Source organism: Lissotriton helveticus, chromosome 12 (genome assembly GCF_964261635.1).
Source record: "Lissotriton helveticus chromosome 12, aLisHel1.1, whole genome shotgun sequence".
NCBI classification, from domain to species: domain Eukaryota; kingdom Metazoa; phylum Chordata; class Amphibia; order Caudata; family Salamandridae; genus Lissotriton; species Lissotriton helveticus.
In genome coordinates this window covers 16,041,341-16,055,710 of record NC_136073.1, presented here as the reverse complement: position 1 = coordinate 16,055,710, position 14,370 = coordinate 16,041,341, and the positions used below count along the sequence as shown (strand labels likewise).

At 49.2% G+C, this 14,370-nt stretch overlaps 1 protein-coding gene across 4 annotated transcripts in view; it reads right to left on the bottom strand.

The window, feature by feature from the left end:
• Positions 1-12,786, bottom strand: part of TLE5 (TLE family member 5, transcriptional modulator) — a 39,735-nt gene extending 26,949 nt beyond the window's left edge. For 2 of the 4 annotated variants that reach the window (XM_078669650.1, XM_078669652.1), the window contains exons 1-5: positions 12,567-12,786; positions 9,030-9,127; positions 6,774-6,837; positions 4,411-4,455; positions 4,056-4,118 (exon numbers count right to left, since the gene is read on the bottom strand). In XM_078669650.1, coding sequence (XP_078525776.1) covers positions 4,056-4,118; positions 4,411-4,455; positions 6,774-6,837; positions 9,030-9,127; positions 12,567-12,593 — 297 coding nt within the window. In that variant the 5' untranslated portion in view covers positions 12,594-12,786. The remainder of the gene's footprint in view (positions 1-4,055; positions 4,119-4,410; positions 4,456-6,773; positions 6,838-9,029; positions 9,128-12,566) is intronic. The other 2 variants (XM_078669651.1, XM_078669653.1) reach the window with 2 other exon arrangements.
• Positions 12,787-14,370: the final 1,584 nt, after the last annotated feature.

Genomic DNA, 14,370 nt, shown 5'->3' with positions numbered 1-14,370 from the left:
ATCCAGCCCCCTGCCCGGACTGAAGAGCCTGCTATAGGAGTGACAGTTTTTAAATGCAATGACCTCAGACATAAGGAAACATATGTCGTAAGTGGTGCTAACACCAGCTTACACAGGCTGCAATGGCAGGACTGTACTCACAGTTTGAGTGGTCTCATGGGTGGCATAATACATGCTGTAGCCCATGGAAGACCCCTGGGTACCTTAATACCATATACTAGGGACTTCAAAGGTTACACCAGTAGCCAACTGTGGATGTACCAAAGTACTTACCAGAACCAATTTAGGGGAGAAAACAGTTGCTGGGGTCCTGATTGGCAGGATACCAGCAGAATAGGTCAAAAACACACTGACACGAGGCAAAAGTGGGGGTAACCATGAAAGCAGATCCTACAATACCTCAGGGGCATGAGCCCAGTCAGTGGGAGATAAAGACAGCTGGCAGCCTCCTCCTATTGCGTCAGCAGAGCGGGAGCTGGCTACTCACTGCATTAGTCTAGGTGAAGATCCCACACAGATGTTTAACGATTGGTGTTGAGCTGGAATCGGATGCATGTGAATAAATGTGCGTGAGCAGCAGCGGGGCTGGTCAGCTGCTCATCACTATGTGCCAGGGCTAACCAGGCAGAGGAATGGCACAATGCTGCTTTAAAAAGGTCTTACCCATTCAGTGCCTCGCTCCCAACGTGGCAAGATGGAGAGCATCTCCATGAGCCCTAAAAGGGCCAGAGACCCCCACCGGTACACAACTACAAATTAACCAACCCGGGTATGGCCGGAGCACAGAAACTCCAGGCCACGCATGCTAGTGACTGATCTGTAGCACCTGAAGGCACCTTCCAGTTCACCCATGGAGGGGACTACCCACAAACAGCAACCACGGAGGGGACAACTCACACCAAGGTGCAAACAGGATAGACTAAGAACCGTAGTGAAAAGAGAGTTTGTCATGAGCACTAACACAAGGGCCCGTTGTGGTGCAAGCGAGGCGACCAAGGGCTCGCAGTGGAGCGAGCCAAGCGAGGCGACCAAGGGCCAGGCGAGGCGACCAAGGGCCTGCAGTGGAGCGGGCCAGGTGAGGCGACCAAGGGCCCGAAGTGGTGCGAACGAGGCGAGGCGACCAAGGGGCTGCAGTGGTGCGAACGAGGCAAAGCACCCAAGGGGCCACAGTGGTGCAGGCCAGGTGAGGCGACCAAGGGGCCCGCAGTGGAGCGGGCGAGGCGGCCAAGGGCCCGCAGTGGAGCGGGCCAGGCGAGGCGGCCAAGGGCCCGCAGTGGAGCGGGCCAGGCGAGGCGGCCAAGGGCCCGCAGTGGAGCGGGCCAGGCGAGGCGGCCAAGGGCCCGCAGTGGAGCGGGCCAGGCGAGGCGGCCAAGGGCCCGCAGTGGAGCAGGTCAGGCGAGGCGGCCAAGGGCCCGCAGTGGAGCCAACGAGGTGAGGCGCCCAAGGGGCTGCAGTGGAGCGGGCCAGGCAAGGCGGCCAAGGGCCCAAAGAGGTGCCCGACAGGAGGGGCAGCCAAGGGCCCAAAGAGGTGCACGACAGGCGGGGCGGAGCCGGGCCCAAAGAGGTGCACGACAGCAATGGCTGACACTCACCTTACCAGGGCACTAGGTAACCTACCCGGGTATTGGTTTGATGTTCTAAAGATATTAATCCTATCAAGCAGAAACTCGCACAGCCCACACACTTCACTGCTTTCTCCTCTATTTCCTCCCCCTGCTCCCTTCCTCTCCACAAGGCAGAATTGTAGACTGGTTAAAGATAAACAGTTGAGATTTTTTTTTTTTTAAGGGGGGGGTGAACTTCCCAATAACAATCCGACCCCTCAATGCAAATGAAGAAAAGCTTACAATTTGACAACAATGCAGAGGAGGAATTACTGAGCTGTTCGCTGGCAACATTGCATTGCTAAAGCATTATCACACACCAGCAACCCTATTGGACTAAACTAATTCATTTCTAGTTCAGCCGCAGTGTGATTCCGGACTGCCTCTAGAGTGGGCAAGTGGCAACACTTCTCAAAAACAATTATGTCGATGCGAATAATCGCAAAACGGGTTGTCCCATTCTCAACCTCCCTTCTCCTTGCAAAGCTCATCCGAACATTGTGTAGCAAGAAAACTTACCCAACCCATCCAAGCCAACCTCCACCTACATCAAAAAACAATCTGTTTCAATGAAGGTAGATGCCCTGCTCCAAGGTGTTAATATGCAATGTGCATCCTTGATTCAGGCAATACTTGCCGTCCAATTCTTCTCGTCCTATCGGCGGCTTTCTATAGGGTAAATCACTGCAAAGTTTTTGATGCTCACAAAAAGAGTATGGGCATTAATGGGAGTATACTCAAATGATTCCAATCTTACCTCACAGGCAGATCACACAGGCTAAAAATAATGCATTTCAGAACTGGTGACTTTAATACAAGGGGCCCTGCACGGACCTGTCCTAGCCCAGACTTTTTTTTCAACGAATGCATCAATCTCTGGGATCCTCTCTCAGCGACAAGCTGAGGTTACCCAATTGTACTTGGAGGACTCTTCTTTAAAGGACATCTCATGCCTCGCCAGCACTCTAAACATGGTTCAGGAGTGGCTGACTACCCATCATTTAAAACTGAACCATCCAAAACCACATTTCTCCTCGTTCAATCCACCAGCCCCCAGGGAAACCCTGGAAAGACTCTTGCAATATCCTCAACAGCAAACTAACCGCCGACCTTGCCGAATCCTGAAGAGTCATCCTAGACAAGATACAATTTACAATCCAGAGTCAACACCATGGACAGAAATGCGCTCCTTTAATAGAGTTTCCTCTGAGGAATTTGCAGCTTCGTCCAGAGCAAAGTCCCCAAACTCTGATTAAACCATTAATGCTTTCTAGAACACTACTGTAATTCTCTCCTGACGGGTCTTTCCACCATTCAACTCACTCCACTAAATGCAGCTCTGGGTACATAAGTCATGCTAACACCTTATGGAGGCTGGCTGCACTACATGGAGCATCGCTCCAGATAACTTGTCCAATAAAAGCGTACAAGAAACAGATCTGGGTTTGGGACGAGGAGTTGGCCTAACAGCTAGGGCGGTCGACCGCCCTCGAATCTGGGGAACAGGGTTTGAGTCTCGGCAAGGACGCTGAACAGCCTGTGATTCTTGGCAAATCACTTAATTGTGTGTGCCTTGCAAAAATGAATGTGTCCTCATGTAACGCAACTGGTGCTACGTAAAGCGCTCCGATACCAGGTCAAGTTTGCGCTATATAAAACGCCGTAAAAAAAAAAAATAATAATAATGAAGATCTTTGCAACACTTCCATGATAAGCTATTGTGCGGACACCTCGAATTTGTGGCATGAATCAAGCACTTGCCACCAATGCTGGACACCTCTGCTCTACTTTAAGCAGCAGTTTAACCCCTTCCATGCGCATGACGAGCTGAGCTAGTCATGAGTTGCGCCGCTCGCATGCTCATAACGAGCTCAGCTCGTCATGTAACGCGGCTTTTCGTAAATAGCCGCACAGCGAAAAAATTGCAGCCGCACGCATGCGGTTAAGTAATTAAGGAGGGCAACTGAGTTCAAACGTTTCCAATCAGAAAAAAATTTGCGCTAAAATGACAGGCGAGCTTCACACTTGGGACTGGAGACTCTTAAGTGTTAAAAAATGACTGCCACCTGGTTGAGTACAAATGAAAGAAACTGCAGATTGTGACATATCTCACACAACTTCAGGGGACTATGGACTAGGGGTGCAGGAATGCATGGATGAAATCATTTCCTGCCCATTCACTCCCAACAGACACCGCTTCAGGAAAAGGCTGAGAAGGCGGCAGGGACATGGAAAGTTTACACTGTCTGTGGATCTGAAAAATTGCCGCTGCTGAATTCTCAGCATTGGTCTTTATTGTCAAGTCTACAATAGGCGTCTGGAACCACAAAAACAAGCAGCAGAAAACACAAAACGGGTGTGCCAAGATGGCTAACAACTGAACTAAACTGCCTTTTATCTATCACAGGTAACCCCACACCCACCCTTCTGTAGCAATGACGCAAAAGTTACCTCTTGTGAAAGGTATGGCAACACCTGTGCACAGATTCCATTTAATCGCTTAACGATTTCAGCCTGAAATAAAAAATTAAAAAAAGGAAAAACCCCAATGAGGGAGCAAGAGTTAGAAAGTACACGCACAAGGTACCAGATTCAGATAGCAAGGTTCACACGTCCTACTGCAATACAAAGCATTTACACACGCTTACTGCTCAAAACACAAAATCTCAGCCAGCACAGCCATTCCAATGCCCTCCTCCCCCAAGGTCATGCAACCGTCCACCAATCTGCATCAAAACGCACCACACGCTCGCACACAACACAATCCACTCTGGCATGCTGCAAGAAAATGTAACAATCTGCTTACCTGCTTGTGCATTTCAATGTTTAGCCCGTAGGACATCTCATAGTACTGGAGGAAGAAAAAATGAGCAAAGTTACCATAAAACACAGGAACAGCCTGCAAAACTTCGAGTTTCTCTTGCTCAGCAGAACTAATGCTGCTCTACATTGTGGGTTCCTGAAGCATCACTCTATATAAGACACTCACATTCCACTGCTGGCTTTCTAACCCCATTCCCTCAACTTCTTTCTTATTTAAGGATTCAAAAACATTCAAACCCGAAGTTCAAGCTTTCATGTTTAGTTCTTGTTGAAGTGCTTCATTAGGAAAAAATTATTCTTCTTAAAAGGTTTTCTAGACCCACAAAGTGACATTTTTGCATTTCTACTTACAAGTTTCGGAATTATGTTAGCACTGGGTTTCAAGTTGATGGAAAGTACATATGCTAAAGATACAAAAACGAACGCTGCATGAATAATTCGCAGTAGGCGGAAAGAGCACCACTTGTGAATTCATTTGTAGTTTACCCAAATTCATTTGGTATTTTAGAAGAATTTTGCTGAAACTATGCATATAAAATGGTGGTCGGACCAGTACAAAAGAATACTTTCCTCATAGTTTTTAGTCTTGTGAAGAGCAATAATTAGCCAGAAAGGACGCTGCTAATTTTATATATTTTTTTAGCTTTTATCTAATCCTGTATGGAATGCTTTTCAGAAGGAAGTAAACATGAATTATTGTGTATAGCTAGGTTGTGGCATAATTGATCTTATCAAAATCATATGCGAATGAAGATAATTTTATTATAAATTATTTAAATGATAATTGTGATTATTTTATAGATTGCAAATCCGAAATAAACATTTACTACTACAAACGCATAATTCAGAAATCGGGCTTGAACACGAGAATGTAGGTGAGAGACTTCAATACAGCAGGTGGGCAACACAAAGGGGCATTGGCAAAGTCACCAACACTGCCACACCGCTGAAGTGTGAGGAAGCACACCATTACTTTGGTCTCCACTATGGAAGGGCTAGTCCACAGTAAGGGCACCTTCATCAATTGTGCTCTAGTTTCCAATGTAGGGACCAAACCACTTCACAACCAACAACCAGCACCCAGGCTGCACACAACCGTAACAGCACCCAGGCTGCACACCACTCGATGTGTTCCCTCAATCTTATGGGGCTCACACTCATCGCAGAGAGCTCAGCCGGTTTGCAGCCCACTGCCTCCATGAATCCAGTTCATCTTTCCTCCCAGTTAGCACCAGTCCCAGTGATCTAGGCACACATTATGAATTCCGCACATCACTTCCCAACAGCAGCAAACTGAAATAGATTTCAAAATGGAGAATAAAAATGGATTCTGCATATTAAATATGATTGGCTTCTCTAAAGGGCAGATTGAAAACAGGCTGGAGAAAGACATTCTATGCTGCACAAAAGCAGACAATTCCAGTGGGGTGAACAGCAGAAAAAGGAGGCAAAGATGACATTAACCAGTTATTCCAGAGAGACTAGGAACGTCACAAAAATCCAGAAACAAATGAAAGAACATGGTGCATAGATTCAGGGTTGTTTCGCACCAACCTCACCCCTGTCTTCAGAGCGCTTCACAGTGGCCTGTAAGACATACCCCCATCCAAGGCAAGCACACCTTCTTTCCTAGTAGCAGCAGCTCAGAAGCCAAGCATCCATATAGCTCAAACCCACAAGAAATGGACTAACCAAACCTCCACTTAGACCATCTCCGGAGCTGCAGCCTCAACCCGCCTTTGTATTACTTCAGGGAGACCAACATGGTCTCCCCCATAAAGGGCTGAGGGGCTACCATGCCCTCCTCCCATCACTCCTGACTCTTGCACCTGGTTCCAAAATGGCTATTTCTTTGTAAAGACATCTTCCTCTTGGATCAATGCTCTACCGTAGATGTGATACACTGCTGCCGTCTAAGGACCGCGGTGCTAAATAATACACACTAACAAAATAAAGTACAAGGAGAGAAACCTGAAGACAGAGTGGAGGGAATAAAATGTCTAAAGTAGAGGTGGGTAGGGGTAGCAATACTTTCTACAGGAAAAGGTCCCGTAACTAAGGTACCCGGCAAGGCAGAGCAGTACAAACAAGTCTTCCAAGACAAGGGTTAAGCCAGCAGTGATGACAAGGGCTGTTCAACACTACAAGCATCGACCACTGCCCCATTAAGTCGCCAACCTGTTGTGCCGCATAGCTATTTACCCTGAGACCTGGGCACACACCAGCTGGTGCACCAGCAAGCAGAGAGACAGACAATGACGAACAATGCATCAATCCAGGGCAGCAATTCTGCTTCGAGTGAAATGAAGTGTTACTGGTGTGTGAGCCACAGCACAAATTCCATACCATAACATAGTGACGCTGCATTTCGGACTTCTCGCTGGCCAGTTTATCACACTCCAACTTCAAGCTGAAAATGAAGAATACAGTAAGAGCTCAATCAGAATAACTGGCCCCCAAACACAAGCGGCAAAGCAGCACAGAGGTTCTTAATATAATTGCTACAGCCTATGTCTCACGAAGCTGCCGCTGCCTGTGCTAGCTCTGTTCCCATGTAATAAGCACTTGTTGCCGATTGTAACCATACTCTAAATCCCTGATGGCCAAACATGCGCGCCTAAGCTTGCTGCGGTTCCCTAGTTCACACAGTAGACTGTCAGGCGAGCGCAGGTACCACCCTGAGCAGGTCTTGCATGCTGACCCTCGGTGCTTCATTATCACACCACCTCACGCGAGGAGGTGTGCATTACAAGTGCTCAACTCGGCCATTACTGCCATGTTCCTTTGCTGCTGGTTATGGTGTTGCACTCACCAATGTTCAAGATTCTGGAGTACCTCCGCGACAGCCACCCAAGGCCAGGCTGCGCCTGCTGCGGATTCCCCCTTCAGCCGGTCTGCATGATGAGCTGCTCTTCCCTCCCCAAATCCCCATCTCTGCTCCTGCCCATGCTAGTTAAGTACACCACAATCCAGTGGAAGGATGCACCACACATTAAAACTGTGAAACGGAGTTCCCAGACCATGAAGGTCGTAAGAGAGGGAGATCTTGGGATCTCCTTTGATATCATAAAGTCCTTTGAACAGGCGTCAAAGGATCAGCATGATGAATTATGCACAAAACCCTAGTCTGCACGTAAGCCACCCGAGATGAAGGAGTACGCATCCTCCACCAACAAGAAGCCCCTCAGAAAATCAACCCCCTCTTCAACCAGTGACCCACCATGTCATACGAACAGAAGTTATGTGTAACTCTAATCAATTAATTAAGGGTTTATATAGCGCTAGGAATCGACTCCCGGAGGAGTATCTCCACGCTTCGACCGCTGGGGAACCCGTCCTGGCTCACCCTGAGAGATGGTCCCTGATGGGTATCTCTAAGGTGCGACCAAGCATCCCCGGCGGTCTGGGGGGCCGTTGTGAAGATGAGGCAAGCTGATGCCCAGAGTTGCCGAGTGTGGTTTCTGACTAGAGTAGGCACCGAGGCGAGAATTATCGAGTCCGCTGACCCAGGTCCACGACCCTGCCGCGTCGGGAATCGAACCCTGGTCCCGGGCAGTTCTCTGCTTACGGGTCTGCCGCCTCTAACCAGTGAGCCACACTTCTCCTGATGGTAAGCTGAGCCCAGTGTACAAAGGCTCTACCTCACAAAATCACAAGGACCTGCTCTAAGACCACCTGTAGGCACAAAAGAGGGTACAAATAAAAAAATAAAAAAAGACACACACATGGCACTGATCAAAGAGGATATTAATATCCAGGAGTCCAACAGATGCCCAGCTGGACTGAAACAGGACTGTTACCGGATAACCAATGGCTATGTAGAAGATTTTTTCTTATTTAGTGCATATAAATTTATCATATTTTGATGTCTAAAAAAAATGTGGCCTCTTGGACACACGATGGCCACCCCTGAACACATACACGAAAAGAACATGCATAAACCCAGCTATCTTAGGGCATCTGTTTTAAACAACTGCACTGGCCAAGCAGAGCCCCTGGCTTTTTACACTCCCCATCGGATGAAGACAGGGAAAGAACGCGTCACAGACACACAGACACTCCCGATCCCATTGACGCTTTGAAGATGCTTTATATTTGGAAAAATAGTCATCGAAAAGCGTCTTCACATTTGGAGCTCAGTCAAGATCCGGGGGCATTGAAAGGAGGTAGACATACCAGTGACAAACTCGATACAACACGGGCCTCAGCATTGAACATGGTCAAAGGGTTCGGAAAAGGCCTATAAACCATCCTCTTTTGGTCAACTTCAAGGGTCATTCAGAGAGACCGGCCATAGCATGCCCGCCACCTCGACCCCTTCATAGTTTGCGACTTTTGTGGAGGCAGATGATGAGCCAAGTATGTGGTCGAGGACTCTGCTCAAGGACTCCAGGCTGGTGTCCGGAAGAGTGTCCATGATGACTATCTGTGTCCCTCTGGACAGTGCTGATGCCGCGAGTCCTACCTGTGATATCGTGCTAGCATGACTTGTGTGGGGGCAGTTACTGCATCAGGTGAGGGGCCTGAGACTCTGCTGCGGGACACCAGGCTAGTGGCTGAAAAGGTGTCTGATGACCCGCTCTGTGGTGCTTCAAAGCCTACCTGTGATATTGTGCTTGGAGAAGTTGGAACTCATCTTTTATCCGGTCGCAGGAGTCGGAGGTGGTGAACTTCAGCTGCTGTGGCAGGTGAGACGAGCCCTTCAATGGAAGAGAATATCAACTTGTAAATAGCGCTTTATTTATACTGCAGTCTTCCAGGTGTAATACACTAAACAAAATGTGTTAGCACTCAAATTCACAAGCACTCGTGCTACAATCATTTGCAGAGTTTAGTGTGGTCCTGGACTACAGGCTGACAGATTACAGGTTCAGTCCCTGCATACACACACCCCTCTCTAACTTACTAGCTGTCTGAATGTTCAGGAATCCCCCTTACACATCAACGGGAAGCAGGGCCTTGTAGAGGGAACCTTATACAGGAAGTTCAGGCTATGACTTATCAGTGTGGGTCTAAAAAGCCACCACTACTACACACTCATTTGCCACCCTACTTGTCCTTAGCAGACCAGACACTCCATTTTATAGCAAGGCACCCATATTATTGTCCCTAATGATTTTTAGCTAGAAACCTCTTACCTTGCCCAATTAACTTATTCGGCCTTGTTTATTTACTACGGTGAAAAAGGTTCTGGGACTGGGGGGACGTTAGACCATCTCAATATTTACATGCCCTCTGATACAATTTGTAACATTGCATTAGCACTGATCGGGACAATTACCAAAACAAAACTTGCGCATACAACAGAGTTACAGCAATCACAGTAGGAGCCTAGAATGTGTAGGGGATGCGAATACAGAGGTTCGGCGATTTTATTTGGAAACGTTTATCCTAATACCAATTTTTGAATTATATTAATGGGACTTACATTTTGTTAAACAATCTGCTGGTCCATTGCTCTGATGAATCATAAGGCGTCTATGGATCAAACAGTTAATAAAACACATTTTAAAAAAGGGGGGTGCATTTTTACAATGCCCCTGCGGCACTTTTGCGAAGCTCCTGAGGTGCAGTATGCAAGCCCATATTTAAAAGGCCACGAAAGCCACCCTGCATGGTAGGGGCGTTCCATGGGTGCTACCACACAATACCCATGGTTTTTGACACGGACCCAAATTTACACCATAGCATAAATCTGGGGCAGCGCCAAAACTAACACCTTCCCAAAGCAGGCGTAACCAGAAATGTTTACATTTCTCCTTGTTTTTTCTCTTTCCATGTGTGCTGCACCACACATAAAACGAGGAAAACGCCTCCTTTGATTGTTTTTGAACAGGAAGGTGTCTCTTTCTGCACAAACAAACAATCATGCCAACAACACAGACACCTATCTTGGAGATACCTCAAAAGAAAATGGCAGGAATGAGATGTAAGTCCGCGCAATAAGAAGGCTGGTGACGCTCCCATACGCCAAAATATTGTAAATGTGTACCAAGGTTTTTAAGTTACATTAAGAGTCAAAGGAATTGATAGGGACGATAAAGGTATTTGTCAAGACGGTATACTTTCAAGGAGCGTAAAATCTGCAGACATTATCTCATTTGCTTCTAACCATGAGGAAGTTCACGGATATGGTCAGTTTTGAAAATGGTACTTTGGACTATTTAGGTGTAGCTCCCTTTTTAGTTAAGGGATTAGTTTTATACATGAGTAGTGCCTCAACAGGGAGCTATATTATGGAACTGAAAGTTATATCTGCTCATATGGTAATCACTGCATTGTCTGGTTACCCAGCGGCTTTACCCTTTCAAACTAACAGCCAAATCCTCACACACATTATCATTAGTTCAGGTTACGCGGGTGCTGATTCCACCTGCAAATCCCCATGCCCTTCACTGTCCCAGAGGCCTTTCATTACAGGTTCACGCTGGCCAAAAACCGTTGTTGTTTCCATGTATCCTAGCAGTCCTTACTGTTCTTCTACAGCCTTAAATGGTCTTTTGCCTTATCACTTAAAACTGCATTTCTCCACTCTCATTACCTTTACTACTCCTTTCTTTTTGACGTTTTCTGACCCAGTTACACCTTTCCTGTAGTTTTAACTCCACCAATCCTTTAAGGCTTTTCCTTCCCCTCTCTATATGGTGCACCGTTCACAATGCCTATTTTCGCACCACAGTAGTGTTTACTACCACTTGCACCTACAAATTTTTCAACTCCCTGCCCATTGTTCTTAGCCTATGCTTCTTCTTTACGCCATGAGCTTTACTTCCCCATTTCCTTATTTTTTTGGTGTCCCTCCACCAATTTTTCACACCCCTCCTTACCACACCCTTGTCCTGTTAACAGAGTACTTATCCCGTGAGGGTATCTAGGGCTTAGTAGCCGGTGTGGGAGGTCAACCCCGGAGGGCTTACTCAAAGAGCCAGGTATTCAGCTTCTTGTGGAAGTTAAGAAGAGAGGAGGTGGCTCTGATTGATGTGTTGTGGATGGTCATTCCAGGCTTTGGGGGTCAGGTATATGAAGGCGCAACCCCTGGTCTGCTTTTGTGGTTGCAGGAGATGGGTACTAGTGACATGCTCCAAAGCGGAGGAGTTTGGAAGGTGCAAGTAAAGAAATGTGGTGCGAACTACACCCTAGACCCCCCCTTTGGCCTATACTCAGTCCCTCCAAACCTCAATCCTATAGCTTTTACTGGCATCCCTCTGCGAGGCAACTCCTATTACCCCCACGCTCAACACAGGGATCTGAAGATCCTCTCCCATTCAGACGCCCCAGGGGTGGCAGGTGAAATCAAGCAGCCACCAGTGTCCCCCTTTGTTTCTCACAGATCTGTAACAGCCCCCATCAGGGGGGTACCTGCTCCCATTGTGGTGCTTATTGGCACCAATCCCTTATCACTGTAGTGGTGAGGAACAGCCCCCATCACTGGAGGGACTTGCATCACCTGGAGGAGCCTCTCCAATGGTAGATCCTGCCACCAACATACTCCTTCCAACTAAACCATCAGCATGGGGCCAGGCAGAGCCCCCTCCATCACCAGGGGGGCACCTTAGTGCCTGCACCCAACACCCCCAAAGTCATCACCATATGGCCTGGTTACTCCTCTCCCCATCACCCCCAGTCACAGTGACTGCCACCAACACCCCCACCCAAGCCACCACTATAGGAGCAGGAAGAGTCACTGCCCCAACCCCCTACCTGAGACTGGTGCCCCCTCAACACCCACCCCCAATCACTGGGGAGGGGCCCTCATTATAGTGACTGCCACCAACACCCCCTCCCCACCCCCCCAAGTCACCACTATAGGGGCAGGAAGAGACCATCCACCCCTACCTGAGACTGGTACCCCCTCATCACCACCTTGGGCCCTGCCAGTGTCGGGGGGGGGGGGGGGGGGGAGGGTCGCCAGGGCCTGCCCCCCCCATGCTGGAGCCCCCCCCCCCATGCTGGAGCCCCCCCCCCGCCTGTGGGCTGATGGGGGGGGGGGGTCACAGACCCAGCCCCCACCTCCCCAGGCCCCTCCTCCTGTCACCTGGGGGTCTCCAGCGCTGGCCCCCGCGCCCCCTCCCGCGGGGGGGGGGGGTCAGGCGCCTCTCCCCCCTCCTGTCACTCGGGGCTTCGCCCCCCCAGCCTCACCGAGTGCCGGCTTTGTGGAAACATCATGTCCGTCGGGCGGTGTCCGGGAGGGGGGTGGGCGTCTCCCCGCGGCTCCCTGGCGCTCTCCGCGGCTGGCCTCGCTCGCTGTCCCCCGCCTCCGCTCTCCGCCTCTCACTGCGGCGCAGCAGCTCCCGTAATGGCGGCTCAGGAAGGAAGCAGCGCTGGGGCGCCACCTGCCGACACCCTGCCCAATCACCGCGCCACTTGTCATCCGTCGACCAATCGCAGCGCCCCCTGCAGACAGGCTGGCGAATCACAGCCCTCGCCTATCGAGTGCCGCCCAATAGACAGCGCCGATTGTGACAGCTCTGTCAATCAACAAACTCCACCTAGCGACAGACCAATCACAGGCCCCCCTGGAGACAAACCAATTAAAAGGGTCCCCGGTCACACACCAATCGCAGGTCTCACTCTAGATATGTGGTCCAATAGCGTCTTGCCTCTTGACAAGCTTGTCAATCATCGATGCCCGTTGTTTATGCCACGCAGGGCCCATGACGGTAGGCCAATGGCTAATGCACCACCGAGGTGGCCAATGAAAGAGTGTAAATAAAGACACCACCAATGTCAGCGCCCTCTGGTGGCAGCACTGGTGGCCAGGGTGGCAAGAAGGGGTGCAAAGGCTGGCTCATGCTAACAATGCTAAATAGGACAAGGGCTCGAGTTAGGATTATGGGCTTGTTCTATATTTAATTATTTAGCTCTATCAGACTAGGGCTGAACAGCCCAAGAGCCATGCAACCCTTGTTACAGTAGTGTGTCCAGTGTGCCAGGGGCACTCGTGCAAGGAGGGAAATGTACCCCCCTAGCTGCTGATTGAATGAAAAGTTGGAGCAATGACCAGGGCTCCTCAGGCCTCTGGGCCCTGGTGCTACTGCACCTGCTGCACCAATGGAAGTTACACCGCTGCATTTGTAAAGGTGTGCCTCACAATGAAACCGCTGACTCAGAATTAGTTAACAACGGTTCTTTATTTAAATTTATGGCTATCCCTGAAGAGCGCCGAGCCGGCGCTCCGTTCCCTCGGCTCGCGCTTCTGTCTCTGCGCTGCGCGCGCAGCGCGCCCAAATTGGCCGCCGCACGTCACGTAGCTACGTGACGTGCATAGACTAGTGCGCGCCACTACATATCTCCCTTTTTTTCCAAACAGTATGATAGTCACTTACAGTTCAAATGTCCATCTCAAAATCTTGAAACCTGGCTGGTCTCACCACAGATCTTCCGCTTCTGGTCACCTGGGTAGAACTCTCCTGGGACCTTTGACTCGGCACCTCATCACTTCTTTCCTCTCTCTGTCCAACCCTGTTCTCCTCTATGTTCCTTCTTTCCTCTCTTAGTACGTCTCTACCACTTCCTTCTTCATTTTGCTCGCCAACACCTTGCTCCCCTTCTGCATTCAGCTCTTCTCCATCTTCCCACTCGGCTCCATGTTGATCCCATTGCAGAACTTTGTTACACCTGGCCATGCGATCTTGGGACCACACGTTGCCGTCACTCAACAAGGCCGCTCGATCGTACACCTCCTTAACTTGCATGGGCCTGCTGTATTTGCTGTCTCCCTTCTTCTGTAATGTTGCTAACTTTACTCTTACCCACTCATCCTTTTCCAACCTTGTCCCCTTTACATTCCTCCGTTTGTTGTAGTGGTTGGTATATATCAATTGTGCTTTTTCTAAGTTAGCACGTACCACCGCCGGGGACCATTCGCTGGTGATGACCTTCTCTTTCCAAATCCGATTGTCATGTGTGAATGGCTCTCGCCCTCTCAGGATCTGAAAAGGGC